The 21,889-nt window shown below is 34.8% G+C and overlaps 2 protein-coding genes across 4 annotated transcripts; one reads left to right on the forward strand and one right to left on the reverse strand.

Moving 5' to 3' along the window:
* Window positions 1–811: 811 nt before the first annotated feature.
* On the forward strand, window positions 812–6,806 carry cuedc2 (CUE domain containing 2). The gene is made up of 9 exons (XM_067385309.1): window positions 812–953; window positions 1,553–1,631; window positions 1,719–1,862; window positions 2,619–2,680; window positions 2,860–2,984; window positions 3,063–3,233; window positions 5,301–5,365; window positions 5,467–5,527; window positions 5,624–6,806. The coding sequence occupies exons 2-9, from the start codon at window positions 1,558–1,560 to the stop codon at window positions 5,768–5,770; spliced, it is 849 nt and encodes a 282-aa protein (XP_067241410.1). The 5' UTR covers window positions 812–953; window positions 1,553–1,557; the 3' UTR covers window positions 5,771–6,806.
* Window positions 6,807–7,484: 678 nt separating this feature from the next.
* On the reverse strand, window positions 7,485–21,530 carry hif1an (hypoxia inducible factor 1 subunit alpha inhibitor). Of its 3 annotated transcripts, XM_067386414.1 has the most exons (8): window positions 21,141–21,530; window positions 19,422–19,672; window positions 18,640–18,788; window positions 18,340–18,485; window positions 17,526–17,632; window positions 10,142–10,205; window positions 9,936–10,046; window positions 7,485–9,658 (listed from the first exon to the last, which is right to left on the reverse strand). In XM_067386414.1, exons 1-8 carry the CDS (start codon window positions 21,327–21,329, stop codon window positions 9,602–9,604), a joined length of 1,074 nt encoding a protein of 357 aa, XP_067242515.1. In that variant the 5' UTR covers window positions 21,330–21,530; the 3' UTR covers window positions 7,485–9,601. The 3 variants fall into 3 exon arrangements, with proteins under 3 accessions (XP_067242515.1, XP_067242517.1, XP_067242516.1); XM_067386416.1 differs by lacking the exon at window positions 17,526–17,632; XM_067386415.1 differs by lacking the exon at window positions 17,526–17,632 and having other exon boundaries at window positions 9,936–10,205.
* Window positions 21,531–21,889: the final 359 nt, after the last annotated feature.

Raw genomic sequence — 21,889 nt, forward strand, 5'->3', positions numbered from 1 at the left:
ACAATAAAAAGACACAAAACGACACAATAATATAGGTGTAATCAATAAATTGTAATTTACAGGTTTAGCTGGAATGGAAAAAGTAAAAAATTAAATATGAATGCATAATTTAACACTAACAAAAAATACTATTAATGAAATAAAATTATATAAATAAATCATACTGAAAATTATTTTTTTGAAAACTGTACATATACACACACACATACACATTATATATATATATATATATATATATATATATATATATATATATATATATATATATATATATATACATAGAATCATATAATCATAATAATAATTAATTATTATTATTGGTTTTTATTGCTATATTCGAATTTTTATTTATTAATGTTACATGTAAAAAAAATTAAACTGCTAAAACTGTATCGATAAACCTAAAATAAATCAGTATCGTTTTACAAAACATTGTTCAATCTCTAACTTGTTGACAATAAAAAAAAGTGTTTGCTATGGGTGACTTACTTTGTGAATGAGAGAATGACATTAAACAATGTTCTATCAAAATATATCACAAGTACAACTTATAGCAACCACAGTCGAGCACATTCAACTATAGCAACACAAAACAATGCAAAACACATCCAAGTGTGTACATTAAACATTTGAACTCCAAGCGTAAATCTCCATTATAGGACAACTCTATACACGTAATGCTAAATAAACTGTAACATACAGCAGAATAGCGTATAAAGAGAATAAAATGCGTTTGCGCGAGTCTGTAAATGCAATCAAAACAGTGACACGAGGGTGTGTTTACATTAAAGCGGACGTGACATCATAGGTTTTGAACCTCAGCGACCGCGCGCAGGGCTAATGAATTAGCTAAACATTTTACGGTTTAATGCCAACTTCCCAACAGAAGTAATACATTTTAACGAGAAGATTTTTTTCTTTTTGTTCTTTCAGCTGCGCGGTTTGATCCAAAGGTGAGATGGACATCTAAAGGCCTTTGCGCATGTTACAGGACTATGCTAGTTAGCCATCAGCTACCCCACTGAGCACAGATAAACAAATCATGATATTGGTATCAAATGTGTCTATTTGACAGCTAATGGATGCATTATTTGCCCGCTGTATTTCTAAAATGTTAACCATAAGATTGATTCGTCAATTGCGTAATTAACGTTGGTTGCCAAAACAGTTTATGGAGATTGCGTGCAAACATCTTTTCCAACACATGTAACATATAATAATTAAAAAACTATTGCATGAAAACTGCACTTAATCTGTACCCACGTAGAAAGCCCGTAAACAATCTGTTTTTTCGACTATTTATGCTTTGCATAAGAAAATAGTTTGTTGCGACTTTTGCTGTATTTGAAACTGAGATTTATGTAGACTCTTTATTTGTTTAACCTTCACTTTGAGATCAGTTGTCTATTCACATATTGAGCACAATCTCCAACACGTTGCCACAGTAATATCGTGTTTGTTTTCTGCAACATACTTGCCTTATAACTTCTCATAACGAGCTTTCCTGACAAGTTGTCATTGCTCCTTCCTTCTTTTTTTTATCCGTTTGTAGATAGAATGGATCTCCAAAAAATAATCCACGACGCGCTGTACGACTTCATTTTGTCATATATTCCTCACGCGGATCTGAGGTGAGGGCGTGTCACTTCATACGTTTGATTAAAGTTTTTCACCTCAATCATGCAATTCTGCCAATGACGTATTTTTATTTTGATCAGTACGCTAGATGACGTGCTTTTGTCCTATATCACTGGGGTGCTGGAGGATTTGGGATCTCAAGAAAGTGTGGAGGAAAACTTTGATGTAGAGGTGTTTGTTGAAATGTTAGAGGCCTACATTCCTGGTTTCTCAGATATTGACAGGTAATTTTGGGCAGATGTCTTGCAAGTTAAAGGATTAGTTCACTTTTAAATATAATTTTCCTGATAATTTACTCACCCCCATGTCATCCAAGATGTTCAGGTCTTTTTTTTCTTCAGTCGAAAAGAAATTAAGGTTTTTGATGAAAATATTACAGGATTATTCTCCTTATAATGGACTTCAGTGGCCTCCAGACGGTTAAAGGTCAAAATTACAGTTTCAGTGCAGCTTCAAAGGACTTACGGAATAAACGCGGCGCCAGTTCCATTTTTTCCGTAAGTTGAATAGGGAAGATTTAGGACATACAGCGAAAGCTTTTTGAAGAATACAGAAAGCGGAAGCACGTGCAAGGCGATAATTTGTGTTTATAAAGCATATACAGTTGTATTTTTTTCAAAAATGACCAATTGTTTCTCTAGATAAGACCCTTATTCCTCGTCTGGTATCATTTAAAGCCCTTTGAAGCTGCACTGAAACTGTAATTTTGACCTTCAACCATTTGGAGACCATTGAAGTCCACTATTAGGAGAATAATCCTGGAATGTTTTCATCAAAAACCTTAATTTCTTTTTGACTGAAGAAAGAAGGACATGGACATCTTGGATGACATGGGGGTGAGTAAATTATCAGGAAAACTTTATTTGAAAGTGGACTAATCCTTTAAATCATAACTGAGATTTACAATCATTTTATATTAAAAGTTTTGTAATATTTTAATGTCTTTTCTATTGATTTTTTTTTTTTTTTTTTTTTTGCAGTGTCAAAGTCTGTGAGATGATGTTTAATCTGGCATCAAAGTTGGCCTCAGCCCGGGACACAGGTAATTTCCTTTCGTAACAGAAGTTATATTTTTATAAAATTATATTTTGTCATAGCAGACAAACAAAAAAAAAGGTCCTCACACCTGAATGACTAAGGTGCGCAGGACAAAGACATGTGATGAAACAAGAAAATATCCCTCACACTGAACTGTGTTTTGTGTGTGTGTGTGTCTTTAAGAATCTGGAGAGATAAAATTAGAGGAAGGTAAATTCCCCCTCTCAGAAAGTTCTGTTTTAACCCACGGAGGTTCAAGAGAGAAGACACACAACCTCACATTAAAAGCAGAGGGAGCCACAGCTCAGGTATTGGGCCTTTCAGCCAAATTCATAATGTTCCAGAAGCTGGTTTACAAATGAATGTGTCTGGAAATGTGTTTTTAGGTTAGTGAATCTTCGTGGGATAACCAGGAGCAGCATCTTCTCGAGATGTTTCCTAAATGCAGTGTGACTGAGGCCAGAAGTGCATTGTCTATTGCTAAAGGAGACATGGAGGAAGCTGTTCGTCTCATTATTGAGGGAGATGTCCAGTTTACCTGCCCCCCGTCTCTCAACGTGAGTTTGTTTGAAAAGTTCCATTCACACTCATTATAGATGAAATGATCTATAGTCAGATTATTGCCAGTTATTTCTTTAATTTGATTCAAGATGGATGTTCTTTTATATTTTTAAAGATGTTATAGTGATATTTTGTTTGTGTAAATCTATTCACTGTTGTTGTTAACTAAAACTTAAACTATTCAAAATCATTTTCGCTAATTGAAATAAAGCTGAAATAAAATATATCTATTAGATGGAAAACTTCAACTTAAAAAACAAAAATGAAAATAAGAAATGTTGCCCTGGCAACTAATTTATTATTATTAAAGGGTTAGTTCACCCAAAAATGAAAATTATGTCAGTAATGACTCACCCTCATGTTGTTCCAAACCCGTAAGACCTTCGTTCATCTTCTGAACACAGTTTAAGATATTTTAGATTTAGTCCGAGAGCTTTCTGTCCCTCCATTGAAAGTGTATGTACGTTATACTGTCCATGTCCAGAAAGGTAATAAAAACATCATCAAAGTAGTTCATGTGACATCAGTGGGTTAGTTAGAAGATTTTGAAGCATCTAAAATACATTTTGGTCCAAAAATATAAAAAAATATGACTTTATTTATCATTGTCTTCTCTTCCGGGTCTGTGTATATCCACAGTGACGCTTCTTCTTCTACGGCGGTTGGCATTCAGCTTATTGGTGCATTACCGCCCCCTTCTGCTCCGGACAGTGACGCAATTAGGACATCCGCGACATGCACACCTACGCACCATTTTAAAAAATATAGCAATACCAAAATACAAACAATGTAGAATAGCTTGAATACAGCTTGCGTCTCCCTCAGACTGAAAACGAAGCTCGGGCGCACTACATAACACGTCATCAGCGTCAGTGTCCGGAGCAGAAAGGGGCGGTAATGCACCAATAAGCTGGATGCCAATCGCCGTAGAAGAAGCAGCGTCACTGTGGATATACACAGACCCGAAAGAGAAGACAATGCTGAATAAAGTCATAGTTTTTGTTATTTTTGGACCAAAATGTATTTTAGATGCTTCAAAAACTTCTAACTAACCCACTGATGTCACATTGACTACTTTGATTATGTTTTTATTACCTTTCTGGACATGGACAGTATACCATACATACACTTTTAATGGAGGAACAGAAAGCTCTCGGACTAAACCTAAAATATCTTAAACTGTGTTCAGAAGATGAACGGAGGTCTTAAGGGTTTGGGATGACATGAGGGTGAGTCATTAATGACATAATTTTCATTTTTGGGTGAACTAACCCTTTAAGGTGAAGAACAAAAATGACTAAAACCTAAATAAAAAATAAATAAAAAAATAAAAATTGCAAAAGCACATAACAAAAAAAATAAAAATTTATATCAGGGTTCCTACGCAGTTTGCAAAAGTATGGAAAAAAAAAAGAGTATGGAAAAATATTTGTGTTTCCAGACAGATTCAGTATTCTAAAATATAAAATTAAGAATTTCTAAAAAAAAAAAAAAAAAAAAAAATCATACGAGCAGAGTATTTTCTTGACAGAAGTGTAGTGATCGTTTAGTGATTGTCGAACACTTCTGAATGAATTCAAGGCACACGTTTATTACACAAAAGTTTTTGACAGTCTCTTTTGAACTTCACTTAACAAATGTGCATGTGCCACTCAAACCAGCAACAGATAAATGAGCAAACGATCATGTAAATCAGTCTGTACTTTGCTGTTTGGTGATCATGCAACATCAAATCATATTTACAGTATCAAACCGATGTGTCAGAGGTGAATATATGCAGGTTATGAAGCATTTTAGGTTTCTTCTCATCATGTAAGTGCAAGTTATCACTTAGAGAAAACCAATGAAAAAAAGAGAAAATGAAAAATATTTACAGTGACTACTATTCTTCAAATATAATGCTAAATTTATGTTTATGTTAAATATGGTCTGAAAAATATACAGGTAGGTTTGGAAATTTGAGTCCAGAAGAAGAAAATTTGTAGGAACCCTGTAATAAATACTATAATAGCATATAAATAATACCAAAATAACAGATGCTTTTTAAAATGTTATATTTTCAGGCTAACCATGGGAAGACCATTTCTGCTGATGTTGATCAGAAACTGAAAGCAAGCATTTTAGAAAAGTGAGTTATCTTGATCTCTAATTCTTTCAAACTATTGCACACACCTGTTATATCGGATGTCTCTGCACGTAAAAAAAAAAATCTCATTTTATTCTCTTCAGGTACATGCTGGTTGATAGTGAAGAAGACAAGAAAGTACACAGACCAGTCACTCCAAAAGATGTGAGTTTTTGGTGTCAATTTTAGTGATTGCATTGCATAACATTGATGAATTGTGTAGATATTCTTCTTTTCCACTTTCTACTTGGTCATCTGCAGGCTCCTAAGAAACTGGTCCGCTATCATGGCAGTCAGGTGGTCACTACAAAAGGAGAGCGCTACCATCTAGTCAAGAAAGAAGAACCAGAAGACATGAAGAAGACTTATGTTAGTCTCAAACCAGCACGCAAATATCGATTTCATTGATGAAAGGAGTCTTGTTGATGGACCATTCTGAGTCAACCCTTCATGTTTTTGATATTGTGTCTGGTTGTCTGTGACTGGAAACAGATGATTTAGTTTTTATTTAAATGTACCTTGGTCCAACTGTGTGTCCATTTACATATATGGTGCTGGAGATTTAGTATCTTGGGAGTTTTATGGGTTTTGATGTTTGAATTGGTGGCTGTTCTACATAATCTCCCAGCAGGTCTCTTTTTTCGAGCCCTTATAAGTTACTGTATTTATTTTTTTAACTACTTTTTACTAAAACCTTAAGCTATACTTAAAAACATGAAGGTGTTTACATTTGACTGTTTTCTTTAAGCCAAACCCTGTTTTACACATCATTTCAATGAAAGTCATTCTGCTAAGTGGTTGTTTTGTTATAAAATCAGCCAATTTAGCACATTTTCAGTGGCAGGAACATTAGTGTTTGTATTTTGCACTCTGTTTATTTTCATACGCAGAAATAAAAAGACTACATATATGTTCCTACATAGCTTAAATAATAGCAGGGTCTGTTTGTTGCAGTTTATAAACGAGGTTCGGCCTGTTAATTCTGGATTCAACTGAAGGAGAATCTTCCCATACACTGGACAAGCTTTGGATAGACCAAACCTTCACCTGCATATTTACTAGTTAGTTTCTCTGTGTTGTGCAGTTAGCTGGCTTTGCATAGGTTTAGTAATGGATGTGCTTTTTGTTCACTATTAACAATTGTATTGTCATATCCACATTATCACCAGTATTTTTCGAGATTGTTTGTTTGTGCTTGATGTACTGTTTACATGTAAGCCCATGTTGTCTTTGGCATAGAATCACAGTGTCAACATTACCATTCAACTCCACCATGGCCCTGAAACTTAAATGCAGTGATTATAGATTCAAATATATTAACAGTATTTTTCAAGGACTGATAATGTTTTTGAGAGTAACTAGTAAAGAATGAATGTTTTATGAATGTTGTGTCTTTCATCGGTTCTGTACTTAAAGAATTTAAAATTCTGTCATTTATTACTTACCCTCATGCCGTTCCACACCCGTAAAACCTTCGTTAATCTTCACAAATTAAGATATTTTAGTTGAAATCCGATGGCTCCGTGAGGCCTTAATAGGGAGCAATGACACTTTATGATCCATAAAGGTACTAAAAACATTTAAATCGGTTCATTTGAGTACAGTGGTTCAATATTAATATTATAAAGCGACAAGAATATTTTTGGAGCGCCAAAAAAACAAAATAACGACTTATTTATTGATGGCCGATTTCAAAACACTGCTTCATGAAGCATCGGAGCACAAATGAATCAGTGTGTCAAATCATGATTCAGATCGCGTGTCAAACTGCCAACGGCTGAAATCACGTGACTTTGGCGCTCCGAACCGCTGATTCGACACACTGAATCACTGTGCTCCGATGCTTCATGAAGCAGTGTTTTGAAATCAGCCATCACTAAATAAGTCGTTATTTTGTTATTTTTGGCGCAACAAAAATATTCTCGTCGCTTTATAATATTAATATTGAACCACTGTACTCACATGAACCGATTTAAATATGTTTTTAGTACCTTTATGGATCATAAAGTGTCATTGCTCCCTATTAAGGCCTCACGGAGCCATCAGATTTCAACTAAAATATCTTAATTTTTGTTCCGAAGATTAGCGAAGGTCTTACGGGTGTGGAACGGCATGAGGGTAGCTAAGTAATAAAAGTTCTTAAAACTGGTTTTAAAAATGTATTGTTTTGAACTGTTTTAGGTACTTTAGAGCATGAGATTGTTGAAATAAAGAATTTTAGAGCGAAGGAATATACACATCTGAAGACACAAAGGTGAAAAAAAAAAACACATGTTTAATTTAAAGATTACATGATCAGAGCAAACCACTTTAAGTCACTCAGAAATCAGTGCTGAGAACAGAGATCAACAATCATGCAGCTACTTTGAAGCAACAGGTTTTGTTCTCTTTCATTTTTACACAATTAAGATCGTGCTCTAAAGCACAAGCTACAGCTATGTTAAACACTTCAAATGATTTCTCCAGGATATTTTATTCCTTCATAATCTTTGTAAGTATTGAAATGCTTGTAAAAAAAAAAAAAAGGTTCCCAGAGTTGGTTTATTTGATATTGTTTCTGCGGTGACAGGTATTTATATGATAGATGACTGCCATCATTGTCGGTATACTGTTCAACATCAACTTTTGAGTTATATATTTGGCAATATATAAAGTTAGCTGAAACAAGCCCATGATAAACCTATAGGTAGATGATCACAATTTTACGATACGTGAAAATTGAAAACATTGCATACTTTTAAAGGATTAAAGTGACCAATTGGGTGCTTGTACTACACTACCGTTCAGAATTTTTGGGTCAGTATGATAATTTTTTTAAGAAATTACTTCTATTCAGCAAAGATTTCTATAATGTTACAAAAGATACATTTCAAATAAATGCTGTTTTTTTTTTCAACTTTCTACAAATTAAAAGAATCCTGAAAAAAATGTATCCTAGTTTTCACAAAAATAATAAACAGCACTATTTTCAGCTCCGATAAGAAGACAAATCAACGTATTAGAATGATTTGTGAAGGATCATGTGACACTGAAGACTAGAGTAATGATGCTGAAATATTTAGCATAACGGGAATAAATTACATTTTAAAATATATTCAAATAGAACACATTTAAGATTGTAATAACATTTCATAGTATTACTGTATTTTTGATCAAATATGCAGCCTTAGTGAGCATGAGACTTCTTTCAAAAACTTTTTTTTTTTTTTAAATCTTAGTGACCCCAAACTTCTGAATGGTAGTGTAGATAATAATGTAGGTCAATTTCAGATTTTAGCACACAAATTTTGTATTGTAAATGTACCCATACTAATAACATAATAAAAATTAATAATTTAATGAAATAATAATGAAAACCGTAATTCAATAAAAAAAATAAAAAAAAGATCAAACCATTCAAAATCTTTTATTTCCTTACAATTCATGGAGACAGTTAACACTTGGCAAGTGTAGTTTTGTTCTGAATTACAATCCTTACTGAAATGGTACCATATAATGTTACATTAAAAAAATAGACCACCAAGAAACTAAAACATTTTCCTTAATGTACACATATCTAAAAAAGAAAAACAATTAAAAATGCATATACAAATGCAAAATTTAATTCAGTGAGTCGGCTACGAAAGGATGAGAAATCCCTTGTTTTAAAAAACATATTGTGACTGAAACACTGAAGTCATGAGATCAAATTCAAAAGCAAACACACAAAATACCATCAATAATGATAACATCAACAGTTGGTAGATCTACCAATAGTAGATTTCAAGTTGTAAATCATCCTCTTTTGTGGATATGATCGAGGCACTCTGCCAGTTTCACTTTGCGGACTCAGAACCACAGGAGTTAAGTCATGACATATGGCACCTTCTTTGTCCCAACATGGGACAAAACCTGACAACAGGCGCTCTGGGTGGTGTAAAAGTGCTTTACAGGCTCTGCTAATGCATTAGTCTATTTTTTAGCATGTAATGCTGCACATGTAGATTTAAGGACTCTTTTTTTAGGGGAGATCAAATCAATTTCTCACAAGTGGTTTTCTTCTTACACCAACACAAAACTAGCAATAACGGGTGCAGTAAATGAAAGCAGACAAAAGGCGGAAGTCTTTATACTGCCAAAATACTGCCATGCACTGGCATTTCAACAGTCTGAATGTATACACAAGCATATACCCAAATCCACACATACATATAAACAGACCGTCTTAGCAGCACACTAAAGAAGCTTCAGCTCAGGCCATTAACTCAGTCCATGATCATATCTGCCCTTAATCATCATGTTCAGCAATGGACCAACCTGTTAAAAATCAATAGAAAATTTATTCTGTGAACAAATATATGCTAAATTCATTAAATACTGGAAAGAGGAAAACGGCTATTCATTTCTTGCTCTAGTCACAGTCAAATGTAGGCATGCACATTTGATTCAGGTTTTAAAGCAGGTTAGCCACAAATATACTTGTAATTAGGTTATTGTCAAGGTCAAAATACACAGGGAATTCCTTAATGCATTATTCATATCTGAGGACCTAAAAACGGAAGAGGCTATGATTGACTGTTCTACTTTTCTGTACCTCATGTGGGTCCCCCAAGGCCTCTCCCAACATCTTCTCTATGTTCCTCATTATGGCCACCTTCTGATGAGCTTTCAAAGGGTACTCTATCCTCTTTGGAGTGGGTGTCCCCTTGAAATATTTTGTGCAATACTGGTTGATTTGTGCAATGATACATCTTGTATGTAAACAAGACAGTGCACAACTGAGGTGCTGCAAAAGCATACCTTGTACCAGAAGTTCACTGTGATGGTCACTCCTCCATTTAACAGGGACTCGATGTGATGCCACCTTTTTAAAATAAAAAATGCAAACATTTATTTAACATAAATGTATACATTACCATGTAAAGGTTTAGGGTAACCAACTCTTTTTTAAAAAAAAATTAATTAATACTTTTATTCAGCAAGGTCGCATTGAATTGATAAAGTGTGACAGTAAATACTTTTACATTGTTCCAAAAGATTTCTATTTCAAATAAATGCTGTTCTTTTGAACTTTCAACTGGTCAAAGAATCCTGAAAAAAATGGTTTCCACAATAATATGAAGCAGCACAACTGTTTTCAACATTGATGATACTGTGAAATTATTCTTAAAAGGAACGCTAATTTTCCAACTCCCCTAGAGTTAAACAGTTGAGTTTTACCGTTTTCGAATCCATTCAGCCGATCTCCGGTTCTGGCGGTACCACTTTTACCATAGCTTAGCATAGTTCATTGAATCTGATTAGACCGTTAGCATCGCGCTTAAAAATGACCAAAGAGTTTTGATATTTTTCCTATTTAAAACTTGACTCTTCTGTAGTTAAATCGTGTACTAAGACCAACGGAAAATAAAAAGTTGTGATTTTCTAGGCTGATATGGCTAGGAACTATACTCTCATTCAGGCGTAATAATCAAGGAACTTTGCTGCCGTTCCATGGCTTCAGCAGTGCAATGATATTACGCATGGTCATTTTTAAACGTGATGCTAAGGGTCTAATCAGATTCAATGAACTATGCTAAGCTATGCTAAAAGTGGTTCCCGCAGAACCGGAGATCTGCTGAATGGATTCGAAAACGGTAAAACTCAACTGTTTAAACTCTAGGGGAGTTGGAAAATGAGCCTATTTTCAAAAAAAGTGGAGTGTTCCTTTAAGCAGCAGATCAGCATATTAGAATGATTTCTGAAGGATCATGTGACACTGAAGACTGGAGTAATGATGCTGAAAATTCAGCTTTGCCATCACATCGCAAATTATTGATTATGCTGTGTTTGGACCTTAATAATAATATTATTATTAATAATAATAATTTGTAATTGTATTGTTATTAGTGTCATTAAAATGTTTTGTTAATGTGCTATGTGAACAAAACGCTGACAAACAACAATGTCGTTTTCGCCTTGGCAAATAATAATAATAATAATAATAATAATAATTTAATGCATTAAAGGGTTAGTTCACCCAAAAATGAAAATTTTGTCATTTATTACTTACCCTCATGTCATTTCACACCCGTAAGACATTCGTTAATCTTCAGAACACAAATTAAGATATTTTAGTTGAAATCCGATGGCTCCGTGAGACCTTCATAGGGAGCAATAGGGCTGGGCGATATATCGCATTTCGTCAGTAAAGCCGGTTCCCTGATTACCGCTAAATCGCCATCACCTGCTTTCAAATGGAGCGGCATTTAATAGACAGAGCCGTAGTTCACTGACAAGCCACGCAATATCACGTTCGTTATCGAAGGCGATTCATCTGCGATATGAACGCGATATTGCGTAGCTTGTCAGTGATTGACGGCTCTGTTTATTAAATGCCGCTCCATTTGAAAGCAGGTGATGACGATTTAGCTGACAAAATGCGCATGACAATCGCATGCGATATATCACCCAGCCCCTAGGGAGCAATGACATTTCCTCTCTCAAGATCCATAAAGGTACTAAAAACATATTTAAATCAGTTCATGTGAGTACAATGGTTCAATATTAATATTATAAAGCAACAAGAATATTTTTGGTGCGCCAAAAAAACAAAATAACAAATTATTTAGTGATGGCCGATTTCAAAACACTGCTTCAGGAAGCATTGGAGCATTGTGAATCTGTGCGTCGAATCTGCAGTTCGGAGCACCAAACTCGCGTAATTTCAGTCATTTGGCAGTTTGACACGCGATCTGAATCATGATTTGAACTTCCTGAAGCAGTGTTTTGAAATCGGCCATCACTATATAAGTCGTTATTGCGGTGTTTTTGGCGCAACAAAATTTTCTCGTTGCTTTATAATATTAATATTGAACCACTGTACTCACATGAACTAATTTAAATATGTTTTTAGTACCTTTATGGATCTTAAGAGAGGAAGTTTCATTGCTCCCTAAGGAGGCCTCACGGAGCCATCGGATTTCAACTAAAATATCTTAATTTATGTTCCGAAGATTAACGAAGGTCTTACGGGTGTGAAACAGCGTGAGAATAAGTAATACATGACAGAATTTTCATTTTTGGGTGCACTAACCCTTTAAAAGGGAAAACTAGCCAATTATTGTCTTGATCTCGTCTAAGGCATTAGCGATATCTCGGATTATCATGAAAACACAATACTATCATCTATCAGCACAACCCTAATCTCCATTTTAAAGCTATCCTAAAATAAAATAAAATAAAAAAAATTCTTCCACATAGCTTTTAGATATAATAACATACAAAAGCTATTTATGACAGGCAATTTAGATAAGAGCACCCTGCCTGGAGGAAAGTCAAACTGAAAACCACAACGCAAACATTCCCAGGCACACCTGCTGCCACTTTATTCTTAGATAAAGTCACTTATGCAAATCACATAGTTAAAGACTAAAGCTTGTCGCCCTGCACACATTTAAAGTCTATTGTCTTCTATAGTGCCAATGTGCACTTTACACAAATAAAATGCACTTTCAAGAGCTAATGAAAACCTGTTTTTAGATACTTAAACCTTTACAGAGCAACAAGCTCTACTTTGAAGCGTGTGCTTGATTTTAAACACCATATGCAGCATGACACCCCAGTACACCACTCTTTGCCCATGTGCCGGATCAAAGTACAGATATATAAACAAGGAAATTCTGGAGAACATTTGGAAAATTGTATAACATTCTATGTTTTTTCCTCAAATGGAGGACCTTCTGTGACCCTGTTAAAAGAAAAGGAGAGATGTTCACACTCAGGCAGCCATGGGGAAAAAGTATAGACTGTAGAATTACACAGTTGGTTGGCATCATTTTGCCCTCCAGTGACTAGGGGGAGCAAGGAGTTGGAAGAGGAAGCTGTCATGGCTGATTCCCTCTCACAGGCTTGAGACTAAGTCAGCAGCCCATGGAAGCAAAGGCCTGCTGAACTGGATTACTACTTAACTGACTGATGCTTTTGAAGCTGTTCATTATATATATATATATATATATATATATATATATATATATATATATATATATATATATATATATATATATATATATATATATATATATATATATATATATATATATATATATGAACAGCTTCAAAAGCATCAGTCAGTTAAGTAGTAATCCATGTGATTATTGTTTCTAGCATGTTTTATGTTTGGCAACAGTTCTTTTAACTCTAACATGTGGAAAGTGTAGCTTTTCATTTCTTAAACGACCATGTCGGAAGATCACGGCCATATTCCAAGATGACAATGCCAATATCCATCAGTGTTAAAATTGTGAAAGAACGGTTCAGAGAGCATGAAGAATCATTTTCACACATGAATTGGCAACTGAGTCCTGATCTTAACCTCAGTGTAAGTCTTTGGGATGTGTTGGAGGAGACTTTAGAGAGTGCTTGACTCTTGCATTTTCAATACAAGATCTTGACCAAAAGTTGAAGCACCTCTTGATGGAAATAACATCACAAAATTTATTTCCATCAAGAGGTGCATCAATTATTGATCAAGATCTTGTATTGACAATGCAAGAGTCAAACACTCTGTAAAGTCTCCTCCAACACATCCCAAAGACTTTCACTGAAATTAAGGTCAGGATACATCTTCCTATATGGTTGTTTAAGAAATGAAACGATATATATACACTGCGTTCCAAATTATTATGCAATTGACATATCAGTAAGATTTCAGTACAATAAACATCCAGATTTTAGTTTTTCTAAGAAAGTGTTTGTTTGTTTGTTTCTTTATCCATGTCTTTTTAGACAACTGGTATCAATATCAGACAAAATAATTTGCCAGATCTATGGAAACCCTACTTAGAGGTTGTTCCACATTATTAAGCAAGTTATGGTTCTCATGCAATATGGGGAGGAAGAAAGATCTTTCTGAAGATGAAAAGCATGAAATGGTGCAATGTTGTGCAAAAGGCATGAAAACAACTAATATTGTGTGAAACTGAATGGAGATTATCAAATTATCATAAGATTTGTGAGTGATTTAGAGCACAGCAGAACTCTGTCAGATAAAGGCTTATTAATGAAAGTTCCTATCAAAAAAATGTATTGTATTAAAAGGGCAGCTATTAAAAAAGCCAGTGTTGAGCAGCAAACAGGTATTTGAAGTTGCTGGTGTCTCTGGAGTCTTGAGAACCTCACCATGCAAGCTGGCAGTTGTGCGTAAAAATGCATTTTAGACACCACAAACCAAACCTAACAAAGAGAAACATTTACAGTGGGTGTAGAAATACAAACAGTTTTATTGCTGTGGTGTTTTTTTGCAGCATGGGATAGTGCATAGTGCATTGTACAATAGTGCATTGTACTATGCACTATCCTCCCTTTTATACCATAGCTGAAAATGGACAGTTATGAACTCCACATATCTTGCAAAAGTCATTTTAATACCCTCCATCTCACTTCCCAATATTCCAGCCCAAATCATCACCCGCCAGCTCCTTGCTGACATCGCAGTCTTATTGGAACGTGGTGGCCATTCACCAACCATCCAGGAATCCATCCATTTAGACCATCCAGTAGTAGTATGGCATTATTCAGTGAATAAAACTATTTAAAAATGAGTCTTCATGTATTTCTAAACCCACTGTAAATGTTTCTCTTTGCGAGGTTTGGTTTGGAGGGCTGAAATGCATCTTTACGCACAACTGCCAGCCAGCATGGAGAGCTTCTTGAGACTCTAGAGACACCAGAAGCTTCAAATACCTGTTTGCTGCTCAACACTAGCTTTTTTTATAGCTGCCCTTTTAATACAATAAATTTTTTTGATAGGAACTTTCATTAAAAAGCCTTTATCTGACCGAGTTCTGCTGTGCTCTAAATCACTCACAAATCTTATGATAATTCGATAATCTCCATTCAGTTTCACACAATATTAGTTGTTTTCATGCCTTTTGCACAACATTGCACCATTTCATGCTTTTCATCTTCAAAAAGATCTTTCTTCCTCCCCATATTGCATGAGAACTGTGACTTGCTTAATAATGTGGGACAACCTCTAAGTAGGGTTTCCATAGATCTGGCAAATTATTTTGTCTGAGGTTGATACCAGTTATCTAAAAAGACATGGATGAACAAACGAACAAACATTTTTTTAGGAAAACTAAAATCTGAATGTTTATTGTACAGAAATCTTACTGATTTGTCTCTTGCATAATAATTTGGAACACAGTGTAATATATATATATATATATATATATATATGATTCCAAAAAAGTTGGGACACTGTACAAATTGTGAATAAAAACACAATGCAATGATGTGGAAATTCCAATATTTTATTCATAATACAACATCGATGACATATCAAATGTTTAAACTGAGAAAATGTATAATTTTAAGGGGAAAATAAGTTGATTTTAAATTTCACATCTCAAAAAAGTTGGGACAAGGCCATGTTTACCACTGTGTGGCATCCCCTCTTCTTTTTATAACAGTCTGCAAAGGTCTGGGGACTGAGGAGGGAAGTTGCTCAAGTTTAGGAATAGGAATGTTGTCCCATTCTTGTCTAATACAGGCTTCTAGTTGCTCAATTGTCTTAGGTCTCTTTATGATGCCTCTTTCCTCTTTATGATGCACCAAATGTTTTCTATGGGTGAAAGATCTGTACTGCAAGCTGGACATTTCAGTACCCGGATCCTCCTTTTATGCAGCCATGATGTTGTAATTGAAGCAGTATGTGGTCTGGCATTGTCATGTTGGAAAATGCAAGGTCTTCCCTGAAAGAGACGACGTCTGGATGGGAGCATATGTTGTTCTAGAACTTGGATATACCTTTCAGCATTGATGGTGCCTTTCCAGATGTGTAGCTGCCATGTCACACGCACTCATGCAGCCCTATACCATCAGAGATGCAGGCTTCTGAACTGAGCGCTGATAACAACTTGGGTTGTCCTTGTCCTCTTTAGTCCGAATGACATGGTGTCCCAGTTTTCCAAAAAAGAACTTCAAATTTTGATTCGTCTGACCACAGAACAGTTTTCCACTTTGCCACAGTCCATTTTAAATGAGCCTTGGCCCAGACAAAACGCCTGCGCTTCTGGATCATGTTTAGATATGGCTTCTTTTTTGACCTATAGAGTTTTAGCCGGCAACAGCGAATGGCACGGTGGATTGTGTTTACTGACAATGTTTTCTGGAAGTATTCCTGAGCCCATGTTGTGATTTCCATAACAGTAGCATTCCTGTATGTGATTCAGTGCCGTCTAAGGGCCAGAAGATCACTGCATCCAGTATGGTTTTCTGGCCTTGACCCTTACGCACAGAGATTGTTCCAGATTCTCTGAATCTTTGGATGATATTATGACCTGTAGATGATGATAACTTCAAACTCTTTGCAATTTTTCTCTGAGAAACTCCTTTCTGATATTGGTCCATTATTTTTTGCTGCAACATTGGGGGAATTGGTGATCCTCTGCCCATCTTGACTTCTGAGAGACACTGCCACTCTGAGAGGCTCTTTTTATACCCAATTATGTTGGCAATTGACCTAATAAGTTGCAAATTGGTCCTCCAGCTGTTCCTTATATGTACATTTAACTTTTCCAGCCTCTTATTGCTACCTGTCCCAACTTTTTTGGAATGTGTAGCTCTCATGAAATACAAAATGAGCCAATATTTGAAATGACATTTCAAAATGTCTCACTTTCAACATTTGATATGTTATCTATATTCTGTTGTGAATAAAATATAAGTTTATGAGATTTGTAAATGATTGCATTCCTTTTTTATTCACAATTTGTACAGTGTCCCAACTTTTCTGGAATCGGGTTGTGTGTGTGTGTGTGTGTGTGTGTGTGTGTGTGTGTGTGTGTGTGTGTGTGTGTGTGTGTGTGTGTGTGTGTGTGTGTGTGTGTGTGTGTGTGTGTGTATATGTGTGTGTGTGTGTGTATTATATATTATATATATAAAAAATGGAAAATTTTGTATATATATGGAAAATTCTTCTCAATGCATTTATTGCACAATAATGAAACTGTTAAGTAATGAAAAATAAAATGTGTGAAATTTCTGCACCACTAGCACCACTGAACTTAAATGCAAAAACATTCCTAAGAGTTTCCAAGCACTCTTCTGCCTTTGGTTGGCCAAACAGATAGTCCCAACACTTCAGCATAAAGTAATAATGGTGATCAACCTTTTCTGTGTATTTAAAAAACAATCTTACCAATACATGGGGATGTATAAGACATCACCTGGTCCCACAACAGCCTCGTATCCAACAGCATTTTTGAAATTAGGAAACTTGTCATAATCAGGATTTTCAAAATCAACCTATGAATGTAAAAATAAAAAATAAAAACTTGAACATTTTGCTTATTTGTTTAAGTTATTGTTACAGTCTTAAAGAGTCTGAAAACAAAAAGTTTTTTTAGCAAGTGGTTCTCAAACTTTTCAGGCCAAGTACAACATTTGATTTGTCCAACATTTAATCTACAATCAATATTAATATACCAGCAATATATACAGACATAGATTGTGGATTAAATATATATAAATGTCCATGAATGTTACATTTGGTATGTTTGTGCTAACTTGAGATCTGTAAAAAAAAAAAAAAAAAAAAAAGTTGGATTGAATCCAATGATCAACATATTTTTTGTGATCTCTCTGTTTATATGTTTGATGTTTCTGTTTTCACCACCATCACTTTGTCCCACTGATAGTCATAAATATGGTGGATGAGTGGAAAATGCCATGTGTCTAAAACAAATGAATACAATATTTTGCTTTTTGTATTAACAAGATAAAACAGCAAAAAAGCTTTACTAATATATATATATATATATATATATATATATATATATATATATATATATATATATATATATATATATATATATATATATATATATATATATATATATATATATATATATATATATATATATATATATATATATATATATATATATATATATATAAATAAAATACAAAAATTTGAGAACCACTGGTCTAGGGTGTCATTAAAAATATAATACCTGACTCTGTCTGTCACATGGATGATGAACTGGGTAAGGATAGAGGCAGTCAAACTGATCCGGAGGAAAGAGGATGCATCTCTTATGTCCTTTAATTTGTGCAAAGAAATTCTGTTGCTCATCATAGTGTGCTGGTGTTACATTGCCTGGCGTGATATTTTAAGAGGATAAAAAAAAATAAATGATATGACAGTCACCCCACCAGCAATTTTAGTTAGAAGGGCAAATCAAAAATTTTATTTTTATTATACTATTTTAAATAATAATCTGAATACAGAATAAGGTGCACTGAAACTGTACCTTCCATGCCTATGAGCAGCAAATTTGAGGTCAAGGGTCCCCAGTTTCGTTTAGCTTGCTGTTTATTAATCCAGTTCCAATTGAATCCAAGGAAATCCACCACAATTTTTCGTCCTACTGTATCGTTCAGTGTTTGTTGCAAGTACACTCTACAAAATAAACAACAAAGCCATTTCACATCTTAAAATGTCAAATTAAATTAAGTGATACTTTAGAATGCAATTCTTTTCTCTTTAGAAATTACAAAGATTTATTTAAGTAAATATCTATCTGAATTTGTTTAATATTTATCTAGCAAGGTCAACAGTTAAAGGTCTAGGACCAAAAACAAGATGATCATAAATGATATAGCAATAAACCTCCAAAACAGAGTATCAAAAGGTCAGCAATATGAACTGGACACCAGTTGGCAGAATTAACTGCTTAGTCATACAGCGGCACAATTTCATTTCCTGGATTGGATTTCATGCATCTCAACACTTTCACATAGTATCATACATCAACTGTTCATGTTATTATAAATAGCTCAAAACTTTTTAGTCAAGGTAAATTTTAAATATACACTATACACAAATGTACACAAATATACACCTATTCGATGCTAAAGGGATGTTTTATCTGTGAAAGGATAAAGACAGTGAGCAATCTGACAAAATCAAAGTTATAAATCACTGTCTATACTTTTGTAATAAAAAAAAAAAAAAATTAAAGTTTAACCTCAGCCAGCAGTTAAGAACATGTCATGCATATCAGGTACATTAATGTATATCATACTGACATACCTTTCTGATCCATCTTGTTCTTCTGTTTGATGCATATTGTCCACAAACTCAGAAAATTTCATCTCTATTCGACGAGATTTGGGTACAAAGTCTTTAAAGTTTGCCATTTTCTTCTCATCATAATACAAGAATTTGTGGTTTTCTGCCATGTAAACAGAGAAGTCCCCATTTCCAATGTTCTCTTGCAAGTAGGGTATGTCCCATTTTAGAGCAGGATATACTAAACTGGTGTCTGTTAATACAACAGGCTCCTACCAAAGAAAATCAAAATCATGAAAAAAGTTACAATATTTACAATATAAATAATATTTAAACATTCTTTAAGACAACAGATCAATGGAGTGCTATTCTCAGTTGGGTGGGTCATTAGTAGTTTTATCATTCTGCGGGCACAATCACCTTTAACTATGCTGCATGTTTCCTGTACCACCAAACACACTTCCACACTCATGTTTACATTCAAGTGCAAATATTTAATCTAGAGCTTAAATATTAATTTAAACAGAACAGCAAAAATACTGTCCGAGACGTGCAGCGACCCCGCCAACGCTCGGCGTTTATGTGACACAGAATTATAACGTTACTGATGCTGCAGCATAAAAAAAAAAAAAAAAGTGACAAGTGCTACGTGACTAGAAGAACGTACACTGTTCCAGCGCGCGCGCGGGTAGGCTTGCTCTAGCGCTCCGCTGCAACTACACCAGACGACCGCTACAGGAACAAACCCACATGCATCGACTTCAACTTTTAGGTGTATACTGGTATAATAAATATTATTAAATAACTTATTATTGGACTAATCATTAAGTCAGAAATGTACCTGATCTCATATATATATATATATATATATATATATATATATATATATATATATATATATATATATATATATATAATCCTTTCTAACACAATAGAAAGTTAATTAAATAATTCTAAACGTATTAAAACGTACGGACTCGGGCACAGCTAACGGTCCAATGTGTCACTGTTTACAAGAGACAGACGTCAACATGAACAACGTGCTTTGACTGATCTCATTTTAACTGACTGCCACAGTAGTTCTCTGTGAACAGAGTAAGACTTTGATTTTACAACAATTTATTTTATTTTTTTTTTCTGTTTTTGGTGCAAGAACCCCTCCCTAGGCCATGTAAAAACACTATTATGATTATGCTCTTCCTATAAAATGTATTATTTTTGCTCTATCACTAAGTCATTGGAATAACTGTGTTATAAGGTCTCAACTGTAAAATGATATAATATAGTTAAAATGTTAAGAAACATTTTTAGGAAGTGTACTATTTTCAATATCTTACTGCAATCATGTCCAGTAAACTTCTCACTTTATGCAGAAATTATATATATAACGACCCGTTTACTAATTTTCTACATTTAAAAACTTAATTTATCATGGCATTTACAAAATCATCTATGCTTTATCTGAAGAATAAACCTAAATTATAACTGATCAGATCAGTGCGCTTATTGGGATCTGACATGCTAAAAGGATCTTCTATCCAACTCATCAAAGAGTTTCAAAATAACGAACGATTTTATGTTAGACAAGGGCGTTTAATAGTCTATTGCTTGAATTAGGGTAACGTAAATCATGCTTTCGTTTTAGTGCACCTTGCACCCACCAAAATCAGTTGCAGCTCTCCGTTCCTCCATCTGTCGCACTCTTAATTCAATGCAAGGTAAGTAAATATGCCAACATACCTCGTTATTGATGAGAATCTCGGCACGCGGATCCGTATGGGACAGTCTCGGTATCGGTCGGGTTGGGAAAGTATATTGCCGAAGCTGCGATTCATTCCAGCCTGGGTCGCGTAGATCCGTAAAGGAGGCGGCGGCGGCAGCTCCATCGGTCTCCGCGGGGTCCGCTTCAGCCACGGTCGCGGCTGCCATGTCCTTCGAGTGCTCCAGAGGATTGCTGTTACTCTACAATGAAGCTGCGAGAGGTTAGACGGCACAGCCGTTGAGCTGAAAGAGGAGCAGCGAGCGCGAGGACCGCTCCTGGGCTTTCACACACCCCGCCGAAACACGAACAAACGAAAGCAACCCGCGCAGTCATACAAACAGAGTGATAACAGAAATATTGGTGAGGTTTCCATAACATCCACCGGAAGTGTTTTTTTTTTCTTTTCAAAGTAAAAGTCCTAAACCGTTGGAAACATAAATGAACGAGCAATAAGGAAACATGTTACAAATATGCCAGTCAATTAAAAAATTTACCACGGTATCTCAAAATACCATACGGCATTTTCGACAAAATACTAAAGTAAATTCCTACAGTTGTTGTTCACTGATTTTAAACGTGCATAGAAGCTACAAGTGATGTCGTGCAGGGAAAAAAATCTGACGGAGTGATCAGGAATCGGACGTAAAACGCAAGACACGAGCACAACTTTCAACTTATTAAGAAAACTTATAAATTGTGTTGGTTTGTTTCTATGAACAGTGTGTTT

This window comes from Chanodichthys erythropterus, chromosome 5 (assembly GCF_024489055.1).
Source record: "Chanodichthys erythropterus isolate Z2021 chromosome 5, ASM2448905v1, whole genome shotgun sequence".
NCBI lineage: Eukaryota > Metazoa > Chordata > Actinopteri > Cypriniformes > Xenocyprididae > Chanodichthys > Chanodichthys erythropterus.

What these genes read in the sequence shown, in the direction of transcription:
- cuedc2 (XM_067385309.1), top strand. Translation starts at nt 1,558, where the DNA reads ATGGATCTCCAAAAAATAATCCACGACGCGCTGTACGACTTCATTTTG. An exon ending in GGTTTCTCAGATATTGACAG is followed by an intron (nt 1,863 to 2,618) that starts GTAATTTTGGGC and finishes TTTTTTTTGCAG; the next exon opens with TGTCAAAGTCTGTGAGATGA. An exon ending in CCTGCCCCCCGTCTCTCAAC is followed by an intron (nt 3,234 to 5,300) that starts GTGAGTTTGTTT and finishes TTATATTTTCAG; the next exon opens with GCTAACCATGGGAAGACCAT.
- hif1an (XM_067386414.1), bottom strand. Translation starts at nt 21,329, where the DNA reads ATGGCAGCCGCGACCGTGGCTGAAGCGGACCCCGCGGAGACCGATGGA. An exon ending in GAACAAGATGGATCAGAAAG is followed by an intron (nt 18,789 to 19,421) that starts GTATGTCAGTAT and finishes TTTATTTTGTAG; the next exon opens with AGTGTACTTGCAACAAACAC. An exon ending in CAGTGAACTTCTGGTACAAG is followed by an intron (nt 10,047 to 10,141) that starts GTATGCTTTTGC and finishes AAATATTTCAAG; the next exon opens with GGGACACCCACTCCAAAGAG.